The 27,194-nt window shown below is 37.0% G+C and overlaps 1 protein-coding gene across 1 annotated transcript; it reads left to right on the top strand.

The window, feature by feature from the left end:
• Window positions 1–4,054: 4,054 nt before the first annotated feature.
• On the top strand, window positions 4,055–5,759 carry LOC108052469 (UDP-glucosyltransferase 2). The gene is made up of 2 exons (XM_017134850.2): window positions 4,055–4,746; window positions 4,806–5,759. Exons 1-2 carry the CDS (start codon window positions 4,064–4,066, stop codon window positions 5,731–5,733), a joined length of 1,611 nt encoding a protein of 536 aa, XP_016990339.2. The 5' UTR covers window positions 4,055–4,063; the 3' UTR covers window positions 5,734–5,759.
• The last annotated feature ends 21,435 nt before the right edge of the window (window positions 5,760–27,194 follow it).

Raw genomic sequence — 27,194 nt, 5'->3', positions numbered from 1 at the left:
TAACTTCACATGCCTGGCATTCCCCACAGTGCCCTTAGAAGGGAAGTCGAGCGTATTATGCAACTATTAAGCATATCGATCCGACTGAGTGGGCGGCAAATGACAGCTTTAACTTTAGACAGGGGTCCAGTTCGTCAATACATAAATTCGAGCCCTTTGCCATCCCCGCATGCAGGCCTCAAAACCAAACGATGCAATTTTCAATGCATAATTCATCTGCCAACAAATTGATTGGAATGTTTATGCGCTTTCGGAGCATTTCAATTTACGCACAAACAAATTTGAATTACCTTCAAAGCACACAACCAACCGCAGTCCCATCCCTCTCCCCTCATGAAAAACAAATGAAATGCAATGCGAAGTGGTTTTGCGAAAAACAAAGCAATTCAAAATCGAATATTTCCTGTACGTCTGCGTTTAAAAGGCCTATACATTATCACAGCGTCGTACGTTTCAAAAATTATTTAATGTCTGAAGATCGGGGAGTTCATAGTGAAAAGGCCGCCCTTAAATTATAGCGAACATTTGAGAACCAAACCACAACCAACACCTTTCCCACGGTGAAAAAATTGTGATGTACATCATTGAAATTGCGATTTCTTCAAAGTATTTGTTCGCCGAGCAATTTGTGTTTTCCCACCGTTAAATTTTGGGCTCTGAAAATAATTGCAATTGCAGTGTGTTAAGGGACTGCGTCCCCGGACACGTGCTGAAGGACCCCGAAAAAGTCTGATTGAAACATATCTGTTTCACGACCCATTCCAATCGACTAAGGGGTAGATTACGGCTTGTCAAGAACACTGCAATCCAGAGTACTCAATCCTGAAAGTATGAGCAGTGTGGCCTCCGCAAGTTTGTTAATTATACCTCAACAGCTGCATATAACTAAAATGTCACACAATGTGTGTGACGCGGTCAATTTTCTCGGACTATAGCGTTTATTTATATAGACACTTAAAAGGATATTTTCATACCCTTGCAGGAGGTATTATAATTTCAGTCAAAAGTTTGCAACGCAATGAAGGAGACATTTTCGACCCTATACAGTATATATTCTTGATCAGCATCACCAGAAGAGTCGATCTAGCCATGCTAGATCCGTCCGTCCGTTTTTACGCAAACTAGTCCCTCAGTGCCGAAGTTTGCTTCCTTTTTCGTTTTCAATACGTTAATATTATTTATAAATTTAATATTATTTGAAATTTTTACCATATTTGGACCATATCTGCGTAATAATAATAATCATTCTCAGTTTAGAAACTAATTGTGTGGGAGTACCGTTTATACACATACATATGGTTTATGTTAATAGCAAAATAAATTAAATGATAATCGATAATTAACAAAATTTTTCCAATCCGTTGTTTTGAATAAAAAAAGAAAAAAAAACATATATATAAGGCAAAAAAAGGCAAACGAATTTTGCTTCCAAATGAAAATATTAATTCGTGAAAATGTATTCAGTAATTTATTTAAAATAAAGAATTACAGAACGGAATTTTTTCTGATTAATAATTATTTATATACTACCTGCAACAGAAAGAAAACTTTGGAAAAAAATTGAAATATAAAGAGGGGAAACTGACCAATTTCATGCTTTTAAATAAAATGAGGATCAAGGTGACTTACAAGCATTCATAAATTTCAACCGAAGATATTTATGTGTCATTCGCAATTAATATAACTTTATACCTTTAAGCCTGCACCTTTAACAAAGTCCCATTTTGTTGTCCTACAAAATTATTCAATTTGCGTTTGGGTTTTAAAAAGAGTTGGTCGGATATTTGTGTGTCTATTTCCCAATTGCTTGTCAAGTGAATTATTGAAAGACTGAAAGAGATAGAGAAAACAAGGAACAGATGATGATGATGATATCGACTAGCTAATTTGCAATTAGGCCAACGCAAACTGAAATTAAATCAATGCATTGAATAGCTTGGGGCGCTTTAGTTTAATTGAAAACTGCGCCAAGCAGGAGCAACTTTTAATGAAGACGGAGCTTGAAATGATGGGGAAGCCACAGCCGAGGGAAAATCAGGAGCTGCCGACGAAATTGAGAGGGGGCTGTTGCAACAAAAAAACAGAGAAAATGCAAAAATGGTCTTAATTTGCATAGGAAATTTGGGGAGTTGTTGAAAGCTTCTCAAGCATTTAATGCACTTCGCTCTCTGATGAAATGTGTATTCAACTATAAAAAGGCATTGTAAATAGTAGGTCTTAGTTATTTTCCATTTGTTGTATGTAGTAATGTACTAAGACTGGCAAATATAAATATTTTAATGTAAACAATAATGTGTGATGACCTAAAATAGCTGAATATTACAAACCTCATTACATCCGTTATTGACATTTTTGTCCGTTTTCTCGTCTTTGTTAGGTAAACTAAAGTAGCTTCAAACTAAAGAAAGTGGCTTACCCTTAAAATGAGGAAATGGGGAAATAGCCCTTAGAGTATGAAGTATCATAATACAAATTACAAATTAAATCCATTTAATAAGTGAAGACATATACTTAAACTATTTCACTATTATGTATTTATTTTGGGTTTTAAATATAAATATCGATAGTAATGGGATTATCTCCTTATACGGATAACACTTTCTAAGAATTACAAAAAGACAAGAAAGGCAGCCAACTAAGGTATCGTATAGCTGAGTTAGGGGTATCTTAAAGTCAAGGCACTCAACTAAAGCGCTTTTCCTTGTTTTTGTGTCGACCGTCGAGTTTTTTTTTATTCTTTAGATAAGATTTATGTTTTTTGTGATACAATTCAGATTATTTCATAACAAAAATTTGGTTGTTCATGGTGAGGTTCGCACTAGTTTGTTTATTTGTTTATAGGTGTTTTTGTTGTACTTTCCAATAGCTCAACTTTGTCAACTACTTTTGGTAACGTATATATTATATGTCAAAACTGTTTACATTATAATATTAATATTCTTATAGTCCCTTATGTTTATCTCATATTCGTCAGAATATATGCATATCATATTAGTCACAAGTACAAAATCTGCTATTTCATGTGCCTTGTCGGTGTAGACGTATTGATATCTTATCACTGAATAAAGTGTTAACTCCCAACCGGCAACGCAGACAGCATAGTCTGGGTTTCGCTTTCCTTCAGAGCTTTCTACTTTGAAAGAGCAGCGATTCCTAGAGGCTATTCTGGAGATTTTGTCGAAACACCTGTAAGGTGACCTCGTCCGTCACGTTTTATTGAGGTCACCCACTGACTGGCTGACCGAGAATTAACCCTTTAATGAACGGAGTTTGCTTCCGGCACCATAAAATTGATCAAATGATGAGTTGTTTAATGCAAAACAACTACATAGCCGCCCATCACCTTTATGTACTTTTAAAAACTCATTAATCATTTGTTTATAAATAATGAAATATTGACAATCTTGCGACAACGTTAACAGCTGGTAAAAATACTCTATCAACTCTTAAAACAAATTAAATAACATAAGGTTATATATAAGTTGTATTTCTTATACACTTATCTGGGTACTAAAATTTATTACTTTCCCTAGGTACTGATTTCCTAGATACTTAGATACTAGGTACCTAAATTGCAGAACAAATAATTGACATATTGATGTAATGTACGTAATAAATTTTAGCAAACTTTTCCTAGGTTTTGGAAAAATTGGGTTTTTTATTATTCTACAAAATATTTTAAGCCTATTTGTAACCAAGAAACAAGTACCTCCCCAACACTACTAGTTTAGGATTGTACAAGATTTGAACGAGTGCTGACAAAAAGGTTTAAGATAGATAAAGCCTTATCTTTTGTTGTTTGTAAATTTTTAATAAAAAATAGTGTTTGTTCACACAATGACTCGTCAGGTTTACATAATTGGTAATTCTGACGAGAACATTAAGCGATTCCGAGTTATGTGATATGCCGAATATAATCTTAACTATTGGTAGCCAACAGCTGAAGTTAGAATGCCTGATAAGCTAAGTGGGTTGATATAACTTATCAGGTACCGTACCAGACCGTTTAAAGCATGAACTAGCAATAGTGAACCAGTTTACTTGCAGTTGGCGACTTGGTCAGATGGCCGGAAAATCAAATTGGCTTGCCCTTTATATTCTGGCTATAATTGCTGGAGTCCATGGGGCTGACATTCTTGGTCTTTTCACCAGCCTGAGTCCATCGCACTTGGTAATCCAAATGTCGATGGCCCGGATTCTGGCAGAGAGAGGGCACAACGTGACTGTTGTTACCGCCTTGAAACCTCCGTTTCTGCACAAGGACATCAATCACATCCTTGTGCCACTGGAGAAGGAAGACCTTCAGGCTTTCAGTTCTGTTGTTGGTGGCTTATCCAAGACAGACAATAGCAACGCCTACACATCCATGTTTCGATCGATGAGGCAAATAAGCGAGGCGTTCTCCAAGATGGGCACCGTGATGAAGCACCAGGTAGTAAGAGATCTCTACGAGCATCCGGATAACAGGTTCGACCTGGTCATCGTGGGCTACTTCATGAACAGTTTCCAACTGGCCCTGGGCTACAAGCTGAAGGTACCAATAGTGGTGGCCCTCTCAAATCCACCAGCCTTTTTGGGCGACGTTCTGGGAAACCCGTGGGAAGTGTCATACGTTCCTGCGATGCATTTGGGTACCGATAGTGGGAGTCCCATGGGCATTGGAAAGCGTGCTCTCAACATCTTGGGAAACTTGGGGCAGCGGTTGTTCATGTTCGCAATTGAGTATGGTAATGCAAAAACTTACAGGTTGGTATAAAACCATTTCTTTTGTCATGGCTTAGTAACCATTTCTCCGATTTTTTAAGGGAGATCTATGGCGATGACCCTGCTCTTCCCAGCTATGGGGACTTGAACAAAAACATTTCACTTATCTTCTTTGCCTCGCACGGTATAAGCGAGGGTCCCATCAGGCCCAACCTACCAGCTGTGATCGAGGTGGGAGGAATTCAAGTGAAAGACCGTCCGGATCCACTACCCAAAAGTATGGCAGATTTCCTGAGTGAAGCTCCTCACGGAGCTATACTTCTCAGCTTGGGATCAAACCTAAAAATAGATCACCTCAAACCTGACACGGTGCAGAAAATGTTCAATGTCATCTCGAGTCTGAAGCAGAAAGTGATCTGGAAGTGGGATGATCTGGAGAACACCCCTGGAACCTCGGAAAACATACTCTACTCAAAGTGGCTGCCTCAGGACGATGTCCTTGCGCACCCAAACATCACTCTGTTTATTACTCACGCGGGAAAAGGTGGAGTGACCGAGGCTCAGTACCACGGTAAACCCATGCTGGCCCTACCCGTATTCGGAGATCAGCCCAGCAATGCCGATGTCATGGAACGGCAGGGCTTTGGACTGAAGCAAAGCCTTCTCAACCTGGAAGAGGACACCTTCCTTGGTGGGATCCAGGAGGTGCTCGAGAACCCAAAGTACGCCACAAGGGTAAGATCGTTCTCTGCCCTCTATCGGGATCGTCCATTGAGCGCCCAACAGACGTTCATCTACTGGGTGGAGTATGTGATCCGGCACCGTGGAGCCCCGCACCTTCAGAGCCCTGTGGTGCATATGAACTACATAGAAGTCAATAACCTAGATATATACGCACTGGTTCTTGTAGCTACAGCCTCCATATACTTCATTGTTAAGTTAGTTATTGGCTTACTCTCCAAGGCATTGAAGAGCAAGACATTGAAAAAGTCACAGGTTAATCACAAAAATAAGCTAAAAATGAAATAAAAATGGCTGCGGCAAGTGAAAACAAATAGTTTCTACGTCAAGTTTTAATTATGTTTAAAAGGTACCCGTACAAATCATTAATCGATAGGCTAGGTAGTAACAAGAGCGCTGTGTGTATTTAAATTTACCTATATGTTTCGCCCAGGTTTTAGAAGTTTTGAACAGATATTTACAAATATTGCCATATTCTATTTAAAACCTTTAGGTATGTTAAGCGGTTGTTTTAATAACCTGACCGAGTGTCAACATATCATTTTTTCCAAAGTCAACAAAGAATTAAAACAAACATTTTTATAAAAAAACAAGAAAGGAAAGCTAACTTCGGGCGGAGCCGAAGTTGATATACCCTTGCAGAATACTCTGTAAATTATATTCTCCAAAATTATTCATATAATGCATTCTTAATACTCAAAAAAATCCCAACTTCCTAACTTTACAAACACGAAAGTTATGGCATTTCCGATCAATCAGTTATATGGCAGCTATAGGATATAGTCGGCCGATCCTTATGAAATTTGGTAGGTCGGATTGATTGGCCAAATATAAAACCCATAGAAAATCCCAACTTCCTAACTTTACAAACACGAAAGTTATGGCATTTCCGATCAATCAGTTATATGGCAGCTATAGGATATAGTCGGCCGATCCTTATGAAATTTGGTAGGTCGGATTGATTGGCCAAATATAAAACCCATAGAAAATCTCAACTTCCTAACTTTACAAACACGAAAGTTATGGCATTTCCGATCAATCAGTTATATGGCAGCTATAGGATATAGTCGGCCGATCCTTATGAAATTTGGTGAGTCGGATTGATTGGCCAAATATAAAACCCATAGAAAATCTCAACTTCCTAACTTTACAAACACGAAAGTTATGGCATTTCCGATCAATCAGTTATATGGCAGCTATAGGATATAGTCGGCCGATCCCGGCCGTTCCGACTTATATACTGCGTGCAAAGGAAAGAAGGGTGTGTGCAAAGTTTCAATTCGATAGCTTTAAAACTGAGAGACTAGTTTGCGTAGAAACAGACAGACGGACAGACGGACAGACAGACGGACAGACGGACAGACGGACATGGCTATATCAACTCAGGAGGTGATCCTGATCAAGAATATATATACTTTATAGGGTCGGAGACGTCTCCTTCACTGCGTTGCACACTTTTGACCAAAATTATAATACCCTCTGCAAGGGTATAAAAAGGTTATTAATATGTAATACTAGCCTGAATCATCATCAAATGAAAAGGTCGTAAGTAATCTGAAAACATTTTAAGGTGATATGCGCAGTCCCTAGATCTCAGTCCTATCAAATATGTATACAATTATTTAAAACTACGGAACAGAAGCTACGGAATGGAACTGATGCCTTAAAGAATATATAAAGCTATATAATAATAATATATCAACTCAAGGGACGAACCCAGAATGATTTAATACCTTCATATTATGCAAAAAACAGAGAGAAAAACGCTTAAGTCTTTGAAAGATTTCATAGTCGCATAGGGCTTCGCAAGTTAAACTTATTTATTTTTAACTTGCAGAAACTTTTTGCAATTCAGTGAAGAAGAAATGGCCGACACTGTATAGCTTTTATATTCTTGAGTCAATCTAGCCATGTCCATCTGCCCGTCCCGTTTCTTTGCAAAAAGCCTTCTTTCTGTGTCATATAAGTTGAAACCGGTCAGAACGGCCTACTATATCATATAGCTTCCATAGCACACTGGTCCCAATGCCCAATATTTTTGCAAAAACCTATTTTTATACCCTTGCAGAGGGTATTATAATTTTGGTCAAAAGTGTGCAACGCAGTGAAGGAGACGTCTCCGACCCTATAAAGTATATATATTCTTGATCAGGATCACCTCCTGAGTTGATATAGCCATGTCCGTCTGTCCGTCTGTCCGTCTGTCCGTCTGTCCGTCTGTCTGTCCGTCTGTCCGTCTGTCTGTTTCTACGCAAACTAGTCTCTCAGTTTTAAAGCTATCGAATTGAAACTTTGCACACACCCTTCTTTCCTTTGCACGCAGTATATAAGTCGGAACGGCCGGGATCGGCCGACTATATCCTATAGCTGCCATATAACTGATTGATCGGAAATGCCATAACTTTCGTGTTTGTAAAGTTAGGAAGTTGAGAGTTTCTATGGGTTTTATATTTGGCCAATCAATCCGACTCACCAAATTTCATAAGGATCGGCCGACTATATCCTATAGCTGCCATATAACTGATTGATCGGAAATGCCATAACTTTCGTGTTTGTAAAGTTAGGAAGTTGGGATTTTCTATGGGTTTTATATTTGGCCAATCAATCCGACCTACCAAATTTCATAAGGATCGGCCGACTATATCGTATAGCTGCCATATAACTGATTGATCGGAAATGCCATAACTTTCGTGTTTGTAAAGTTAGGAAGTTGGGATTTTTTTGAGTATTAAGAATGCATTATATGAATAATTTTGGAGAATATAATTTACAGAGTATTCTGCAAGGGTATATCAACTTCGGCTCCGCCCGAAGTTAGCTTACCTTTCTTGTTTTTTTTGAAGTTATGAAAAAAAAAAAACATTTTATCTTCGTAGAATAATATACGTTGCATTTAAAAATCGCAATTTCGTTACTGAAATTGCAGCCCTGTTAAATTTGGTAGCCCTGAAAGTCAGCAGTTCTTTGATCAGAAATGTTGACTTTTTGGCGCGCTAAATAAAATCAACACTTTAAAGTAAGATTGCAAAAGTTCTACTTAACATTTTAAAACAAAGTAAAATGGAAAATATTAGTGGAGATATGTAAAATTTAAGTTTTTAATGCAATATTTGTTTAATGTGATTTGTCTTTGTGTATATGTGCTTTTGTAGAGTTGTATTTTTAACAATTTTAACCTATCATTTTTCGTGTTTCTTGGAACAAAAGTATGATGGATTGTGCCGGATTATAAAAACTATTAACGCAGTTTTGTTCTTTCATTTATTTACAATACGATGACATAAACCTTTTTTGCTCGTTTTTGCTCCATTTTCCAAAAAAAAACTTTTTGCTAGACAACATAGACCTTTGTTATGGAGAAATGCTAGAGTATTGGCTGGCACATGGGCGCGAAACCGAAAGCCTTTACGACTTTGTGTTGCAGCATCGAATTGGAAACTTAAAGCAAAACATAGATCCTTTGAAAAAGAGGATTAAGAACTTTGTTGCTTATGTGGATGCTGGAATAAAAAAATGCCCTTTTAATGATCTTTTAACACCACCAATTGTCGATTTCCTAAATAGTTATCCTACTACAGATAATGATGATGAAGATGACTTGGATACCTTTGAATGTAACGATACCTATTCCTTTGATTTAGATGTTGAAAGTGATTAAAAATTAATTAAGTAAATATATTATAATTTTTTAAGATGCATTATTTAGTTTGGAAGTTGAAAATTGGTAGGATATTTTATATATATTTAAAATTTATTGGAAATATTGGCTATTGGCTTTACTAAAGATATTTTATATATATTTAAAATTTATTGGATATATTGGCCCAATTTTCGTGGATGTTTTGTAAATTTTTGTCCCGGGGTGCATTTCTATGGGGCGGAAAGGAAGGCTTGGCCCGATCGGCACAAAATTTTGTCCAGACTTTGCATATATAGTAACTATATAGTGTGCCAAGTTTCAAGTCTGTAGCTTCATTTTTCTAGTTTATGCAAAAATATTGGTCATTGGGACCAGTGTGCATAGGAACAATCGGGAAAACAATTGTAACTTCGTTGTTTTTTAACATGTACGAATGCTCTCCGAGATGGAGTGTTTTTTTTATAAAAATCAAAAGAACGAAAATGTTTAAATTATTTAAAAATCATTTTATTTGAGATTACTTTTTAGTAAACAAATATATATTTTGAAAATTTGAATTTAACTATTTCTATAAATATAGTAAATAGCTTTGACTCCATTTCTGATATTAAACCATAATCGAAAATAAGTAATATATAGGTAAATGTTGTGATTTCCACTTCATTTTTTTCTTGGTGTGTTTTTCTTACGGCTTACGCTTTCAGATGCCAAGTGTATGTAAACTGATTTATCAATATGAATAAATATATATTTCTTGTGCTGCATACCATTAATTCGTTCGATTATCTTCCGCTTAAGCAACAAAACTAATGGTTGCCATGTGCGTGACGGAGGGAAATGGCATACATACACATTTAATCGTCTTTCTGCCCTGCCAATTTTTAATTAACACGCACACTCAAAAGCCCACACTCACACAAATAAATTTATATCGGATGGGGCGTGTAGCTCACATTTCCCCATTGTTGGTCAGTTGCCGTTACTTAATTTCTTTCAGCGTACAGGGAACATTCCGTAGCATCATAAATTAAGTTATCTTTTAACAGTTGCCAAAACTGCAATCTCCAGCTATCAATACTCTATAATTACCGAATGAGTAAGTTGTACAGTGAGAGTGCTGTTATGGAAAGCCTTTTAGTTGAAAAAGCTAGAAAACAGCCAAAATCTAATGATGAAAGCCCTTCCCCACCAAATGTCAAATATTTGATTAGCCCCGTTAGAACAACCCCTTGGGCAGCCCTCTGGGTTTCCCAAACAATCCCACCGACTGACCCCAATACGAGCTCAAGGGTTGTTCGTTCCATAGAATAATTCATTATAATTCTCGCTCATTAACCCATGTTTCCATATGCGCTATCCTGGAGCTTGCCACGACTTTGCCTCTCGGACTTTGGTAAGGACTAACAAAATGAGAAAAACACTTTTCATAATTAAGCATTGAAATTTTTGTTTGTCTCGCATGCCGGGGTCTCTACTTCAATTCCAATTGGCTTCTCTTTAACATATTCTTTTGGTCCACTTCCCAAACTTTATTTCGCTTTCTGTTTTTGGCAAACACAACAAATATTCTCCCTTATGGACATATAGTATTATTGCCTTTGAATTGTGGTTGACCCTTTACTTCCTCTCAACTCTTCCAACCCACTCATTTTTCTTCATATCCGTCGTGTGAAGGGTGTGCAAGATCGACTGGGCTTGCCAATTAATGTTTAATTTAATTTACCCACTGAATCTATCTTCTCCGACAGCTTGAAAAGCTCTTCAGTTATGGTGGCAGGCGTTAAGGAATTTTCAATTAGTGCAGCCGAAAAATGTCAGCTCATTGGTCTCCTACCTCTTCAGACTTTCCATAAATTGGAATTTCCATAATTATGCAGAGCTGGCAGAAAGTTGTTGAATTTACATTCATTTTGTACTAAATTTAATTAGAAAACAAACTTCTCGGCCGACTCATGACATATGACATATCGAAAATGCGCTGACTACTTACTTCCTTAATCCCAATCTGCCGACCAAAAATGGGTTTTCCAGAATAGCATTGTATACGGGCAGCTACTAAATACTAATTTCGACCAAAATGTCTATAATTTGTATGTACATGGCAAGCAAACCCCTTCTCGCCCACAGTACAGCTCTCCGGCCGTTTTTGGAGCATTAGTTATTACTACCAACTATAATTTAAAATAAATGCCAAAGTAGCCGAGGTCTAAACCGCAGAACCTCGAGCCTCTCTGCCCAAAGCTGGCTATTAAGCCCACCCCAAGAAATAGCTTCCACTCATTCGTTCGCTCCCACCGCTGTTGCTGTTGGCTTTATAATAAATTTATAAATGAAAATATGAAAAATGGTCGCTGCGTGTTTTTACCAAACTAAGCAGCAAAAAAACAAGGAGAAAAACCTCTAAAAATTTCTCTAAGAGCAGAGAAAGCTAAAATCCAAAAAAGGAGTACAAAAAGTGGGTGAGTTGGGATTGGGTAAACGTGTTTGTGGATACCGCCTCGGTGTGTTGTTGATTTTTAAAGTTTTCTTAAAGCAGTTTCTGGTGTAAGATGTTTTTACTTTAAAGAATTGAGAGCTTAATAGAATTATGATTGCATTTCCTTACACACCGTGGTAAATAGATACTCGCGATAACTAAAACAAAACTTAACTAAATAACTATCGGGACTCAGATTGTATTAATGTATTTTTATTTCTATTCTCCCAACTGACCTGAAGATGTGGCTGTGGTATTTCAGTTTCAGAGTCTAGAATACCCAAGTTAACACATTTTCTCTTCAACTGACCCAACGCTATCCCCCATGTACAAATTCATGGACTTAATGTGTACCAAACAAGAAGGAAAGGAAACTTCGGCAAGCCGATATTTATATACCCTTGCAGGTTTTCTATATTTCGACAATAATTATATTTTTATAACACTAAAGCCGCAATTTTAAAATCGTTTAAAATAACTTTGTTTTGGAGTATATTGGTATATGTTATTTTTAACAACAAAGCTATAATATTATCTTATATACACCTGCAGTAGAAAAAAGAAAGGTGTATCTAAATAGCTCTGAAACTAAGAGACTAGCTTAGTAAGTACCTACTAACCGAAAGACGGACATGACTAGTTCGACTCTCATGGTGATGGGATCAAGAATATATATATTTAATGGTGTCGGAGACATTTCCTTCACGCGGTCGCAAACTTTTGACTAAATTTATGGTCCCCTTTGCTAGGGTATGAAAATACTGGAAAATACACTAACAGAGAGGCGCGGGGATAAAGCGAAATAAACTTTCACTGCACAAAGGGAGGGCGGGGCGAAATATGTGTGGGGAAGTAAACGAGAAAAGAGCAAATGGCCGTGGGCATCAGCAGAAAAGCAAACACATCCTCGTCGGTGGCCTCATCCTGTTTAAAGGGCACATGGTCACCATCACCACCACAAGCACAATTCTGATTAGATGTTGCCATTGTGTATACACAAACATATATTTTATGATTGTTGTTGGATTCTGCAGGAAAAGTTATTGCTGTGGGGTATTCCATTCTGAATCAGGAAACTCTGGCAAAGTTATTAAAAAACAAAGTTAATTAAATTTTATCAAATTTCAGTTTGATGCCAATTTACAGACTATATTATATTGTTGGGTTCGATCACAGTCTATAAAAGGGTCTTGAAAGTTTAAAAATTGTATCTCCTCAGGGTTATACAGCAGTAATCCCACTTAGCAAAATTGTTTAACATGATAATTATATCTAGACTTCCAATTCACATTTAAAAATTAAATTTTTTAAGCTGTATTTACCGTGCTTTCTTATTTATTATACTGTTTTAGATAGGAGAGACATAAAATATGATAGCTTTTTTAAGCAGTCAGCATTGAAATTCTTCCCACTATTTCTTATTTTGTTTAATGGTGTTTCCCGAAAACAAATTATTTGCTGATTGTTGGGCTTTTTAAAGACCTGATCAAATTGTTTGCTTTAAGTTCCGTTGCAGCATTAGATCTTCTGGCTGCTGGGTGATTTAAAGTGTTGCAGAAGGTGGACACTTTTCTTCGTTTCCACTTAAGAACATGGATATAAAATACAAGAGAGTGTAAAAACTTTCGCCATTTTCTTTGCCAACTTTCCGCTGCACTTGCACAGAGCAAAATGTCTTTTTGCCAAGTAGTCAACGGTGCATATAACTCAACAGGGCCTCTCCCGTCCCCGCCCCCCCCGTGCCACTAGCTCCATCTATCTTGGCAGCACCCTCTGGCGGCAACAGCTGCAACTGTGCTGGACTAAGCTGAGCGTAAAAAATAGAAAAATTTGCATATCCTGTGACCCACTTATAATCATTTTTCATACAACGTTTGCTAGACAACAACAGCGGTGTAGCACTGCCAGCAGCGCAATATTAGCCAAGAAGGCTGATTTAAAATGAGGTTATGTTTGCTCTAGGGCAGCCCTGGAACCCCCGGCCCCGCCCCCCTCCCAACCTTCTCAAACCAACCGCACACAGCATCATTTGCATAAATTGTGCATGTCAAGGTGTGGGTACCCGAAAGACAAATAAAGTTACTCGAGGGAACGAGAAGAACACTGTGTCGAAGAAGCAAAGAAACAGAATGAGGAGTGTATTTCCTATAAACTTGGGCGAAATTATGGACTGAATTCTATTTCGGTGCTCATTAGCGTAGGCACAAGCTGTCAAAGTAATTAATAAGCACAAGAAGAAGGCACCATACAAAAAAATAAATGGCGAACGGAGTGCTAAGTATTTTTATCGTCTCCCCACGCCAGAGATAGTAAATTTATTTGTCTGCAATTTATCACATCCCAGAAGGATCATAATGAGGAAAAGATTTTCTCCAAAATTTGACCAAACACGGAATGAAATAGTTTATTTTTATTGCTTTTAGGTGGGCAACAATATTATTAAAAAACGGCTTACTGCTACATCGATGCCTTAATCAAAATAATGAACGAATTCGCTTATTATTTTATTGAATAGGAGAAAACATGGCTGGCCTACTAAATCGCGTGAACAACTCTATCTGCCTGTGCAAATAATCAGCTTTGATGAAATTTATTTTGGGCAAAACCAACCATCATATATAACATTTGTGCAATGCATTGCAGAGTGCTCATGTTTCACTTTGGTTTTGCTGTTTGCCTTTGCCATCATGCAGATTTGCACAATTTTTCATTACAGTACTCGCACAAAGCGAGTTTTGTGAAGCGTCAAAATATATTCAAATATTCTAATCAAGTTTCGCTTCCCTGTTCGGTGAACATACAATTCTTCATAAATGTTTTAAATGTCAAATAAAAGAATTACAATCAGGATATGGTCGAAATATAAACACATATATTGGGGAAGGTGGGGCGAAACCTACCCCATTGGGTGGAGAAAGCTACCTATTTTTTTAATTTACAACAAATCTAAGTCATTAATACTTAATTGATATGGCATTTAACTTTTTTTATTTTTTTATTTCAATTTATTACCTTAAATTTCTGTTTTCATTGCTTGACCATTTTGGCTGTACCCAAATACTAATGTTTTCTCCTCTATTAGGGCACGATGTTATGTGCGACCACAAAAGTGCCAATTTATTCTATCGACCAAAAAATGAAACGCTTTTTTTGTGTTTTTTATTTCTAATGATTTAAGTAATCCGTCTGTGCTCCAAAATTTAAGTTTTCGGGAAAGTAAAAAGAAATCTAATATTCTTAGATTCTACTTCAATGAGTTCCTCTTGAAATTCACTGCACCATCTTCATTTGTTTGACAATTTTTCTTTACCAAAAAAAGGGCAACAATGGCACCCTTTAAAACGAAACAGTACTATGTAAAAACGAAAGGGTCGGCTTAAAACCACCTCCACATATTAAGAAAAGACGTCCTAAGACAATTGACATTAAAATATATATAAATAATTATTTTCTACAGCATATATATGTAAATCCATCTTCTTAAATATTTTCTTGCAAGAAAATACGATTTTAAGCTAATATACTAACAAAGAACCATAACTATTTTAGACGGGGTATCTCAGAAAAGCCTTAGAATAATATAAATCTTCACTTGCCATTAATGGCAATTCTTCCCGCGGTTTAGTCTGCGATACACGAAAGGACACTAGGTTTAGTATCACTCCATTGCCTTCAATCGATTGTTATATAATCCGAAAACTAAAATTTGTAAAATTGCCTTTTTTCTATAGTCTTTGGCGGATCATGAACTTTACCTATATTCACACTCTTTACATAAAATGACCATATCCATAACTAGCTTAAAATCAAAAATGCGTATGCTAATTTCTTTAAAGCCTTAAAATGTTTAAAACTTTTGGCCACTCAGTTAATTTATCTCACTCTCACTACCTCGCCGTACCACATCCATAGATATCGGTTGTATTAATCGGTTGTGGGTTTTCAGTTCGCGTCGAGAACGTGATGTGAATGGGACTTAAGTGACTTAAATAGTTCACGTGCCGCTTTTGACAAAACGCCGACCAGGAGCAGGGATTCGGAGATGTAGGGATTCGGGTGGCGACGAGTGGCCACTTGCAGGCAGGCACTATTCCAGCACTTCCGCTTCCCCTTCACCAATTTCCCGAACCCCGCCCTCCTCCATTGAGAGCAGTGGAACCACCGACCACAATTTCCGCACTGCTTGGCCCGATTCTCGACGGCCTAAGTAAATTTAGATGCCTGATTTGATTTGCAAATGCCGCATAAGGAAGGCACGTGACTTAAAACTGTCAGTTTAGCTGGAAATATGTATTGTCTTCCCCCTGCACTCCGCTGATTGGAGATGCGAGCGTGATTGGGTTGGAAAATCGAGTGCCCAACTCGGAAAACTCGACACCGATTGACCCACTAGACTTCCCTAAGTTAAAACTTTACTCCGCAAAACCTCTTAAAAGTAGATATGGAAGTAAAAACTTTAAAACGCTTAACCTCTCGAGAACTGTATTGCATTGTATTGTAACTACTCAATACAGTGAATATGAATTTGTCATTTTACCCATCTCTAGGTTCGTTTCCTGTCCGGCATTTCCCTTTCTTTTTCAAACTGCAGTGCGTGTAATGGACACGCGCCAACTGACTTAATATTAATTTCAACCACAAACCCCCCACCTGTGCTCGTGCCTTCTTTCTGTTTTTTGGTTACTTTGTGTCTCTAAAAGTTTTGGAGTCAAATGAATTTTTTATGGCAGGTTGGTTGGCTTGCTGCCGGCCTTACGTGTTTTGGGTTTGAAATTCTGTCCAGCTGGCTCCAGGCAGACCCATTTTGACATAAATGCTTTTTAAAATTCTTGCAATTGGGTGGAGGGTATCACTTTTCAAATTGAACTGGTGCGAGAAGTGGAAACGGTTGAGTAATGATTTCTCAATTCCAATGAGTCATAAGTGGTAGTGGCTAATTAATTAATGTTGTGGAATTTAATCACCCTTCCGTTAAATATTCGACACAACTATTTTGCATTAAATATTCTGAGAAAATGGTGAGAAGTGGATTCAATTCAATTTCGATAACAAGCCTGATCCATTCCCTGAAGTACTATTTTAAGGATGCAATATGTTTTAAGAGTAAACTACTAGTCTAACTTCTCATGAAAATGTATTATAATCAGTTATAGTATCTCTTGCCTACCGCAAACTTATGCAAAATCTATTCGGTTTATTGAATTATTAACCAATTGTATGTGTGTTAAAACACCTAGGGAATAAAGCCTACATTGAACGCATTGGACAGATGTGTGGTTAATTCGAGTTTTTTTCTGTTGCGAAAGTGCCCTGCTCCTCACTTTAGCAAAGTTGTCAACTAATTGAAATTTTGCCTAATACCTGTTTATGGCCAAGCAATGACACGGGTATGAAGGGGGAGGGCAGATTGCTGGCTTACCAGATTATAAACAGCAAGCTAAGACTTGGCAATAATTTGATAATTTAATTACACTAACCTCGTTGAACTTTCCCCTTCCACGCCCACGACACGCCTCCTCCTTGCATAATTATTGCAACACACATAGTGGCGTTGTGCTTCTGTAGTTGTAGGTGGCGATGGCAACATTTTACTACTGGAAACGAATGCATAAATAAGTTGAGCGCAGAGGCCTCACTTCGCCTTCGACCCCTGGCCCCGCCCCTGGAAACAGCTCAGCCCGTCTCCGCCTCCGTCTCCGATTTGTTCGCCATAGCCACATAATTGTCGGCCATGTATCTTACAAATGCAAATTAGATGCAAATGTTAATAATCTGCGTGGATGAATTTTAATGAGCAACCAAAGTGTTTGGCGACTTGTCGCCGGCACGACGCACTGTGGTATGAGCGATCGCAAAAGTGACAGTTAATTCAACGGACCGAACAATTGAACAAGCTATGCATTTTGGATTAATATTATTACCAAATATTGACTTTGTTCTTACCGCAAATAAATATTTGATTTAAAAATTATATTCAGTCGGTCCCCAAAATTTTTTTTCTATAAATAAAAAGAAATCCTTTATTTTATACGCTAAAATTTTTCAAAATCGTTCGTTTATCCACTGAGACTATAAATTTAAAATAGACTGGTAAATTTCTTGAAGAACACGGGTTATAGATTTTAAAAACTTTAGGTAACTTTAACAAGGCAAACAATTTATGCAATGTTTATATCGAATAATAAGATAAATGGATCAAATAGTTTTGCCTGCTAAATAAAATTTGTGTCAAGGAAGTAAATTAAAAATATACATTAATTGTCAACATTTAAACAGCAAATATGTGTGTTTTAACATATATATATTTTTTAGTTGAACGATTTAACAAGATGTATTTTAAAGAAATTCTCGTTAAAAAATTTTGAAAAATATTTAACTGGTATCCTTTTTTTCAGGAAATTTTTTTTTCTGCTTAAAAAATTAATAGATTTGTAAAAGTAATTAAAAATTGTTCTCGTCTGCAATGAGATTCCAACTAAAATGTTGCCTGACGTTCAGTTGTATTAAGGTTACGCACCTGAGTGTATAATAGTACATTTTTTGAGGCCAAATATTGAAGTCATGGCTTTTAAACATTTGGTGGGGATGGAACCATATTATCATTAAATTTCATTACGCCTCATTTTCTTTTTAAGTATACGTTTGGTATTCGTTTACAAAAAAAATGTACACAAATTCTTAATTTGTTTTCGTCATTTGATTTTCCTTCACATATTTTCTTTGGAGTCACTCATACCACTGTGCGCCGACTTCCTAGTCCTACGCCCCACAACTTCTAGAAGTTCCATTGGCTAGGATCTAACTACACAGTGACTACGACGCCTTAGAAATGAAAGTGTCTAACATGCTTCAAGGATTAGCTTTACCAGCTGGGTTTCTCAGGGGAAAGACAACTGATAATGGGAACTTATAAATCTAAACGAGGACCTACCGAAAAAGCCTTGCAAAACACATAAAAGCTTCGCCCTTCTTTTGAAAATAAAATGCAATTCAATACAATTTTTCTGCATATAAATATACGTATTTTCGATAAAAGTCTATTTCTTATTTGGCCAGGCCAATAATTAAAAAGAGCTAAAATGCTTTTAACCAAATTTTCCATCTTTCTGCCCATTTTTACATCTACTGGCTTTTAAAATTATTTGTACGAAAATAACTTATAAGAATCGTTCGGAAAATTAATAGGACAATCGACACAACACCGTTGAATTTTAAAAAATACTCATATAACTTGAGTTATAGTCGTATTGTATATTACATATGTATTTTATAGCGGCCTAGGATCAACCTTACTAAATAGATAGGTTCATTGACTTATTGTTATAATAGCAATGATAGATAGACTTCGCCTTGCCAAATAATGATTTAATATAAGCATGATCAAAAAGGAGGTAATTAAGTACATATAACTAATTATTTGTATTAATATGCTATTTCGAATAACTAAACTATTTTCATTTAAACAAAGATGCATTGTTTAAATAAGTAGAGTGTTCAAAACTATTTCCGCAGCTTTTCAATTCTTAGGCATTAATATGCACATCTTGTTAGGTAGTCAATTTGCGGTGAGGAATTTTTCCAACTCCCTTCTCCCAAATACCCTACCAGCTGTGCCCGAGCAGACTTCAAGAGGCTGCGGCCAATTAACGCCGCTGTAAATATCACCAGGGCAAAGAGCTCGAAAGGATGCAAAGCGACGTAAACTGACATAAAAAAGGGAAACATACACGTGCCTGCAGAGTCTGGAGATCTGAAGAGTGCTACGTATCAGAATTATGGCTTCTGACACTTTTTCTGATTCCAAATTTAGACGCGACCAGCCGGCTGACGGCGTCTGTATAATTTCCCCTTCATTGCCCGTTCATGAGCACGAGCAAATCCAAAAGAAAATGAAAACAGATGTTGAAAATCAGTTTTATTGCAAGGGCAGCTCGTGTGGAAATTTAATTGTGGCCGCAAAATCATCGGAGCTTGGCAGAAACTACAGATCCAGACCTCGATCTATCACATTCAATGTCCTTTGCGCCGAGGATGAATAACGAGTTCCCCTTTTTTATAACTTGGCATTTGCAACTACTAATGTTCAATTTAAATGATTTAGGCATAAATTTCCGTTTAGCTCACACACCTTCAAGTTCAAAAGTTAAAAAAATAAACGCAAAACAAATTTCCTGCGTTTCAAAAATTTCAATATCTCTTCATTATAATTTAAAAAAACTGTATGTTATTGATACAAAAATGTCTATACGATATATATACAGTATATCCTTTTGTGCTAGTGTCTCTTTGAGAATTGTGTGATCACTATGCACGGAAAGTTCGCACTAGTTATCATTAGGATACTGTGTGTCTGCGAAATAAGCGTTAGATATCAACTAATGCAGTTCTCAAAATATATGTGGTCGGGCAGGATCGAATTGTTCTATTTCTCTATTTTTTCTCAGACCCTAGCAGAAACGACGAAACGGGGGTTTCCTTTCAACATATTTTACATTAGAGCATAACAAAATCCGAAAACAATCACTTTTGATAAATTTACATTATAAGAATTAATAAATTTATTTCAGTATTTCAGACATGTTTCTAAATTACTTCTTAATATTATTATGATGAAATCCGAACTATAAAGTCTGCCCATTTAAATATTTTATTTATTCTATCATGGATTTTTTGTTTTTCAGATAAGATTTATGTTTGTTGTGGTACCATTCAGACTCTTGGAACAGAAGTAATAATACTGTAAAATTAAAAAATAGCGAAATCGGTTATAATTTTCAAGCTCCTGTAATTGTCAAATATTTCCGGTATATGTAATTTTTATACCCTTGCAGAGGGTATTATAATTTTGGTCAAAAGTGTGCAACGCAGTGAAGGAGACATCTCCGACCCTATAAAGTATATATATTCTTGATCAGGATCACCTCCTGAGTTGATATAGCCATGTCCGTCTGTCCGTCTGTCTGTCCGTCTGTCTGTTTCTACGCAAACTAGTCTCTCAGTTTTAAAGATATCGAATTGAAACTTTGCACACACCCTTCTTTCCACGCAGTATATATGTCGGAACGGCCGACTATATCCTATAGCTGCCATATAACTGATTGATCGGAAATGTCATAACTTTGGTGTTTGTTAAGTTAGGAAGTTGGGATTTCCTATGGGTTTTATATTTGACCAATCAATCCGACCTACCAAATTTCATAAGGATCGGCCGACTATATCCTATAGATGCCATATAACTGAACGATTGGAAATGCCATAACTTTGGTGTTTTTAAAGTTAGGAAGTTGGGATTTTTTATGAGTATTAAGAATGCATCATATGAATAATTTTGGAGAATATAATCTACAGAGTATTCTGCAAGGGTATATCAACTTCGGCTCCGCCCGAAGTTAGCTTTCCTTTCTTGTTTGATTTTATACCAATAATAGACAAATTGTATACTTTAGCAACTTTATAAAATGTATTACTTTTGACGCCCCTGTAGGATTTAACAACGTTAGAGTATTTTTTTCGGTCAGCCAAAACAATCGAACTGCGCGCATTTCACCGTTTAAAATTTATTTTCAAAAATTACATAAAATCAAAAATTAATTTAGCAATTGATGTAACTTTCCGAGCCCCGTCGAATCGATGACTGAAATTAGAAAGCATTAGTTTAATTAGTGAATTAACGCTCTTACAACCAAAACAAAGAGGCATGAAATTTAAACATACGCTGCACACGAGATGCATTCGCAGATCCCGCAGGGTGGAAAGATGGTAAGGGAAGCGCAGGAGTTTGCTGTGAAACAACTACGCAATATATCAAACAAATACACCTGGGGCTGCCCTGGAGAAATCGGGGATGATTTGTACAGAGTGTTCATAGCCAAACAGGAAAAATATTCAGCGCTGTGGAAACAATGGAAAATCCAAATGGAAAGCGAATGTGAATAGAACAAATTTTATTTATTTGCGATTAAGTGCAATGGCAAAGCGACAAAGGGAGGGAAGTCATGCGAAGGGTAAGGAGGAGCTGAATTACAAATAATGGATTGAATCAAATTTTGGTTACCATCCGCAGAAGGATGAGGAACTTAGGGTGGAGGAAACCCAAGAGGAAACGGTCGGCTTCGCTGATTTTCATCAGAGCAACTTCAGGCAACTATATTACGGGAAAATAAAAGTAAAGAGTAAATAATGAGTGGAAAGTTTGGCATTAGCAACTGCAAACTTTACCCGAAAAACTTCCTTAAAAAAGTAATTTTTAATTTGTCCGACAAGAGTATGTCCCTTTGAGGAAAGGTCATCTGAACCATTATCGTTTCACTTCGAGTCCCGAGCCCTGCCCACCCATCCGTTCCATGGTAATCCTGTAATCGAGACCCACGGCTGACTTTGCCAACTCTAAATAAGGATTAGGTCCACACATTAGCCGACTGCTCGGGAAGGGAGTCTGTTCCGCTAAGCTGACATGACCAATGACGAGCACTTGTTAATTTCCCATACTAGTTTCCCGAAACATAATTTTTGGGTTTTCTGCGCTGCGCTGAGTTTTTAAGGCGTTGCGCCTGTTCATTAATCACGCTGATCGGGTTTTGAGCACGAACCGCGACCCCGCACTCATTGCCATCATTTTTTAGGATTTGACGCAGTTTTCCCTGTGTGCCTGCCTAAGTAAAGTTAATTTCCCCAGGGCTATGTGATAAATTTCATAGCTAAGCACTTGATTAGCGCATTTGTATACGGCACAGCCGTCGAAAACTACAGTGCCTAGCCTCCCAATAATGGCACCTATGCATTTATTTATTGCCTAAATGTCTTTTACTTTGAGACCCGTCTTGTTTTTCTTTTGCCGAAGACCACTATTGGCAGTTTATGGCGACGAAGAGTTAAGCCTCTGGGAAAACTCTTCAGCTATTGCATAAAATATCCACGGATTCCAGTACCTCCATAAGCTATCAGTTTGTTCTCATGGGGTTCCTTGATGGTTATGATGGTTGGCTTTTCTTTTTTAAATTATGTGATGGAGAAATGTGCGTTAGAAGGTTCTAACAAATTAAAATTCAATTCCGTTTAAAGGTTTTAATTACAATGCGCAAGAGCTTTCTGGTTTTGTCGTATTATCTCAAAGAAGGGTCTATAAAAACTGTCATATCTTAGTTACCCCTTATGTGAACACTAAGAAAAATGAAAAATCCGCTTAAATCTGGAGAATTTTTGGGAAAACGCAGTGAAGGAGAGTCGAACTAGCACTCTTTTCTACGCAAACTAGTCCCTCAGTTTAAAAGCTATCTGCTTTAAACTTTCCCAAAAGTTGTCTTTCTATTAAGGTAGTATATATGTCGGAACGAGCCGGATCGAACGACTATATCATAAAGCTCCCATGGGAACAATCGTAAAAAAAAATATTTTTTAGAATAACCTTTAATGTTCTTTTAATTAAGTTCAATTCAAAAAATAATTCAATTCTTTGCTTATAATTACAAAACTGTGTAAATAATATTTACTGGCCTATGTATTTTACAGGGCTTTTTATCTTCTTTCTTCAAATCCACTGTAATAGTTGTGCCTCTCAATACCGAATGCTTTCCCACGTACATAAGCATCCTATTAGCCATATCCAAGACTCTGAGCAGGGGATTTGTACCAACTAAGCCGTCTGAGCAACAACTTTAATACCCGCCATTCGCTATTTCGGAAAAGCCTGCTTTGTAAAAATGCAGAAATATGCTTTTTATGCCGGCGTCGTCCTTGGTACGTTTGTCCTCTAGATGGGCCCTCCAACAACTGTGCAAATATGTAAAAGTAATCCTAATTACAATTGCGGGTTGTAAATAAACATTATCAAATTGCGAAAGCAGAAAATAATGGAAATCCCCGAACAAGCCATAAAGGGATAACCCTAACAAAACGAAACGAATGAACAAAAAAGTAACAGAGGGTTTCTAGGGTTAGTTTTAGTATTACTGATAGACACATCCAGCCAGACAAATAAATGTGCGCGCTATTACAAACTATCCCGCTACCCGTTTTTATTGGGCTCTATAGAAATAATTTGACAATACACGAAAACAAGGTCCATCCTTGTGTGGCGTGTTCAACAATAAAAAAAAAACAAGAGAGAACGCTATAGTCGGGTGCCCCGACTATCAGATACCCGTTACTCAGGTAAAGGGAGTGCGAGGGAGATGGAGATAGAAACTTTGATCACGCATAACTTTTTAACGAATGGTACGATTTGAAAAATTTCTTCTACATTTCGATAGGTATTGGTAAACACAATAAAACTGCATTTTTACTTTTCCGAAATATTTAAATTTTTAAAATCGTATATAAGCGATTGTGGGCGTTAAAGGGGGCGTGGCACCTTTTTGAAACAAACTTGCGCTGCGTAGGAACTCATAGAATCTGCATGCAAAATGCCAATCTTCTAGCTTTTATAGTTTCCGAGATCTCAGCGTTCATACGGACAGACAGACAGACGGACAGACAGACGGACAGACGGACAGACGGACAGACGGACAGACGGACATGGCTATATCGACTCGGCTAGTGACCCTGATCAAGAATATATATACTTTATAGGGTCGGAAACGCTTCCTTCTAGCTGTTACATACTTTTGCACGAATACAATATACCCTTTTACTCTACGAGTAACGGGTATAATTACAAACTACTCCAAAGAAAAGTTTTGAAATATTGCTTTATAGTAAATCTTTCTTTTGAAGTGAAAATATCCCTGGAAATGGTATCTTCGCTACTCTATTAAATTGGATTACTTAACAAAAAATTGCAATATTTGTAATACTGTGATAAAGCGTTATATTTGTAGTATTGTTGTAAAATATTATCAATAAGATACTATAAACCCTAGCACATTTGATATTTCACTGCCAAAGGCACAAATCTTTACTTAGCAAATGTAAAATACTTAATTAATTCACCAATCTATCAAATATAATAAGAAGCTAAATTGTAAATTGTTCAAAAATAAAAACTTTTTAAGGACCGGTTTATCGTCCTACTGAAAAAATTTCTCGTACAGATAAAGGGCCTGCTAAAAGCATTTGTTTAAGTATAGCTCAATTTATACACCATGAAAAAATACCATATTTTAAATTATGCCACATAAAACTAAAACATATATGTTCCTTTATACAAATTGATAAGAATTCTTTTCGCATTAGTCACTTGGCAATTTGCTAAAGTCAGTCCAATGATAACGTCTATATTGCTATAGGACCACGTACTTTTTGAAAGAATTCGGCTTCTTATCAACAAAATTCTAAATTCGTTGTTTCCATATAAAACCAATGCTATTCAGTACGTTTTGAAATTTTGATTCGAGTTGTTAGAGTTATTCAAAATGCTAAAGTTGCCAATATATTTTTTCTGTTCCCTAATTTTGCTGAATTTTCAAGGACAATTGGCCGATACCCTGCAAAATGGTACATCCGTGAGTGTCTTGCAAAAAAACCCCTGAAGCACAGAACCAGATCAATACGATTGAAGGAGAGCTGCAGGCCTTACGAAGGTCCTTGAAGGAAGACTTAGACGCGTTCCAGTCCAAAATAGATATTCAACTAGAGAGGGTTCGTTCCGAAATGAATGCCCAATTTCACGCGATTCTCAGCAAAATGGATGAACTTCAAGCAGTCCCCCAGGAAACACATATCTCAAACAATTCGGCAGGCACCCCAATAACAGAAAAGAGCCCCGGTAAAACCCCGATGAAACCCACAAATGAAAACCAGACCATCTCAGCCCATTTCGAGCAGATCGGTTCGAGGTTCTTTTACATAGAAAATGAAACTAAAGTGAAATGGAGTCAGGCTGAATCCATCTGTCGTGAAAAGGGTGGATACTTGGCGACCATTAAAGACCGGAAGGAGTATGATGCCATTACAGCGAAACTCAAAGAAGATCGCAATTATTGGCTTGGTATTAACGATCTCCTCAAAGAGGGCAATTTCGCCTCTATTGCCTCTGGGAAGGAAGCACTGTATTTGCGTTGGGCGGAGAATAATCCCTCTAATGGAGGAAGAAGGGACTACGTTTCTGTACGTAACGGTTACATGTTTAATAGGTTTGAATACTTTTTGGCTTATTTCATTTGCCAAGCAGACAGTGAGTTTTAGATTAAATTAAAAAGACCACGATACCAATTTTAAACCATGTATGTAACTATGTTTTCATCAGTAAAACGGAAGTCTTTAGATAATTCAATGTATAATGTGAAAACGATTACTATAATTGGATTTATATTTATATGTATATATATAAAATGAATAATAACGAAAATAATTTTTAAAGCTGTACATTACATATACACATAAATGTAATATTATAATAAAGGATTGTTAAATTGAGCAGGTGCTTAGTGATGTATATTAATTTTTAAAATTGTGTTTTAAAGTTACCTCTGTTAATATATAAAAACGTTAATTTTTGTTAATATATAATAAAAAGTGTAATAATTTGGAATCAGAGAAAATAGGTTTTTATTTTATGAAATGGATGTGTTATACATTTTTTATATTATGTATGTATTCTTTTTACGAGATATTTATAACTAAAGTATTAGATTATTTGGTTTTTATTATTATATAATTTTTTTGACAACGGTAAATATCTGTATTTTTTCATATATAGAGAAGATCATCTGGTAGCAGCTCTCCTGGTGATGCTGATTAAGAATATATATATTTTATAGCGTCGGAGATTTCGCCTTCACTGCGTTGCAATCTTTTGACTAAAACTATAATACCCTCTGCAAGGGTATTTTAGATGTGGTAAGTTTAAAAACTCTAGCTTTTAAACTAAGCTCGGAAAGCTATATTAAACTTAGCTTTCTTTCGTTTTGTTTTTGTAATCCATTGTTGCAAATGTTTCACCCTCAGCCCCATATTGACATGTCTCGCACCTTAGAAAAAATAAAATGTAAAAGGGTAAATTGACTTTCGACAAAAGCGGAGTAATCATCTAACTCACCCGTCAGTCACTGAGTTCTGCACCCCAGCAGGGCCGCCTTTTTATGAAGCGTTAAATTGAAGTAATTTTACACTTTATCGTTTCGTCATCGCCACACATCGCAAATGCCCGGGGAGGATGGTTTATTTGCATGGAGAGGTTGGCTCGATGCGGAAACGCCTAGAAACACAGTAAAATACGGAGTTGTCCAACTATCCGATTGGGCGGCGGCCACTGCAACTAATGCAATTCGTGCGATGACGTTCCCTTCGATCCAACCTCTATCTGCATCTATCTGCATCTATCTGTCTTTTGTTTGTTTTCCCCATGTCCTGACAAACGTCCTGTCTGTCAATTTGCATGTTACCTTGCATTCCTGTCGGTATTGAATTACTGCCCCGCTCCCTGCAGTCCAGAGCTTATCAGCTGCAGCATCCTTCCGCACGTCCTTGCCGACTTCCTTTGACCCGCCTGTGCGGGTGGGCACTTGTATTTGTTTATCTAACTATCAAAGTGCTGCTTGCGTAACTCCAGATTCTAGTGTGTTAATTGCTGCTCTCCATACTCACCCTCACACGCTGTGTCTTTTGCGCAGAGCTAATATTTTCATTGCAGACCAAGACTTGCCGGACTACTATTCAGTTTTGTATCTCTGCTTAATGGGCAAAAATCATTTGTTA

The sequence above is a fragment of the Drosophila rhopaloa genome, unplaced genomic scaffold (assembly GCF_018152115.1).
Source record: "Drosophila rhopaloa isolate 14029-0021.01 unplaced genomic scaffold, ASM1815211v1 contig_2, whole genome shotgun sequence".
In the NCBI taxonomy this organism is placed as follows: Eukaryota; Metazoa; Arthropoda; class Insecta; order Diptera; family Drosophilidae; genus Drosophila; species Drosophila rhopaloa.
The sequence above is the reverse complement of the archived record's forward strand: the minus strand, read 5'-3'. Positions and strand labels throughout refer to the sequence as shown.

What these genes read in the sequence shown, in the direction of transcription:
- LOC108052469 (XM_017134850.2), top strand. Translation starts at nt 4,064, where the DNA reads ATGGCCGGAAAATCAAATTGGCTTGCCCTTTATATTCTGGCTATAATT. An exon ending in GGTAATGCAAAAACTTACAG is followed by an intron (nt 4,747 to 4,805) that starts GTTGGTATAAAA and finishes CGATTTTTTAAG; the next exon opens with GGAGATCTATGGCGATGACC.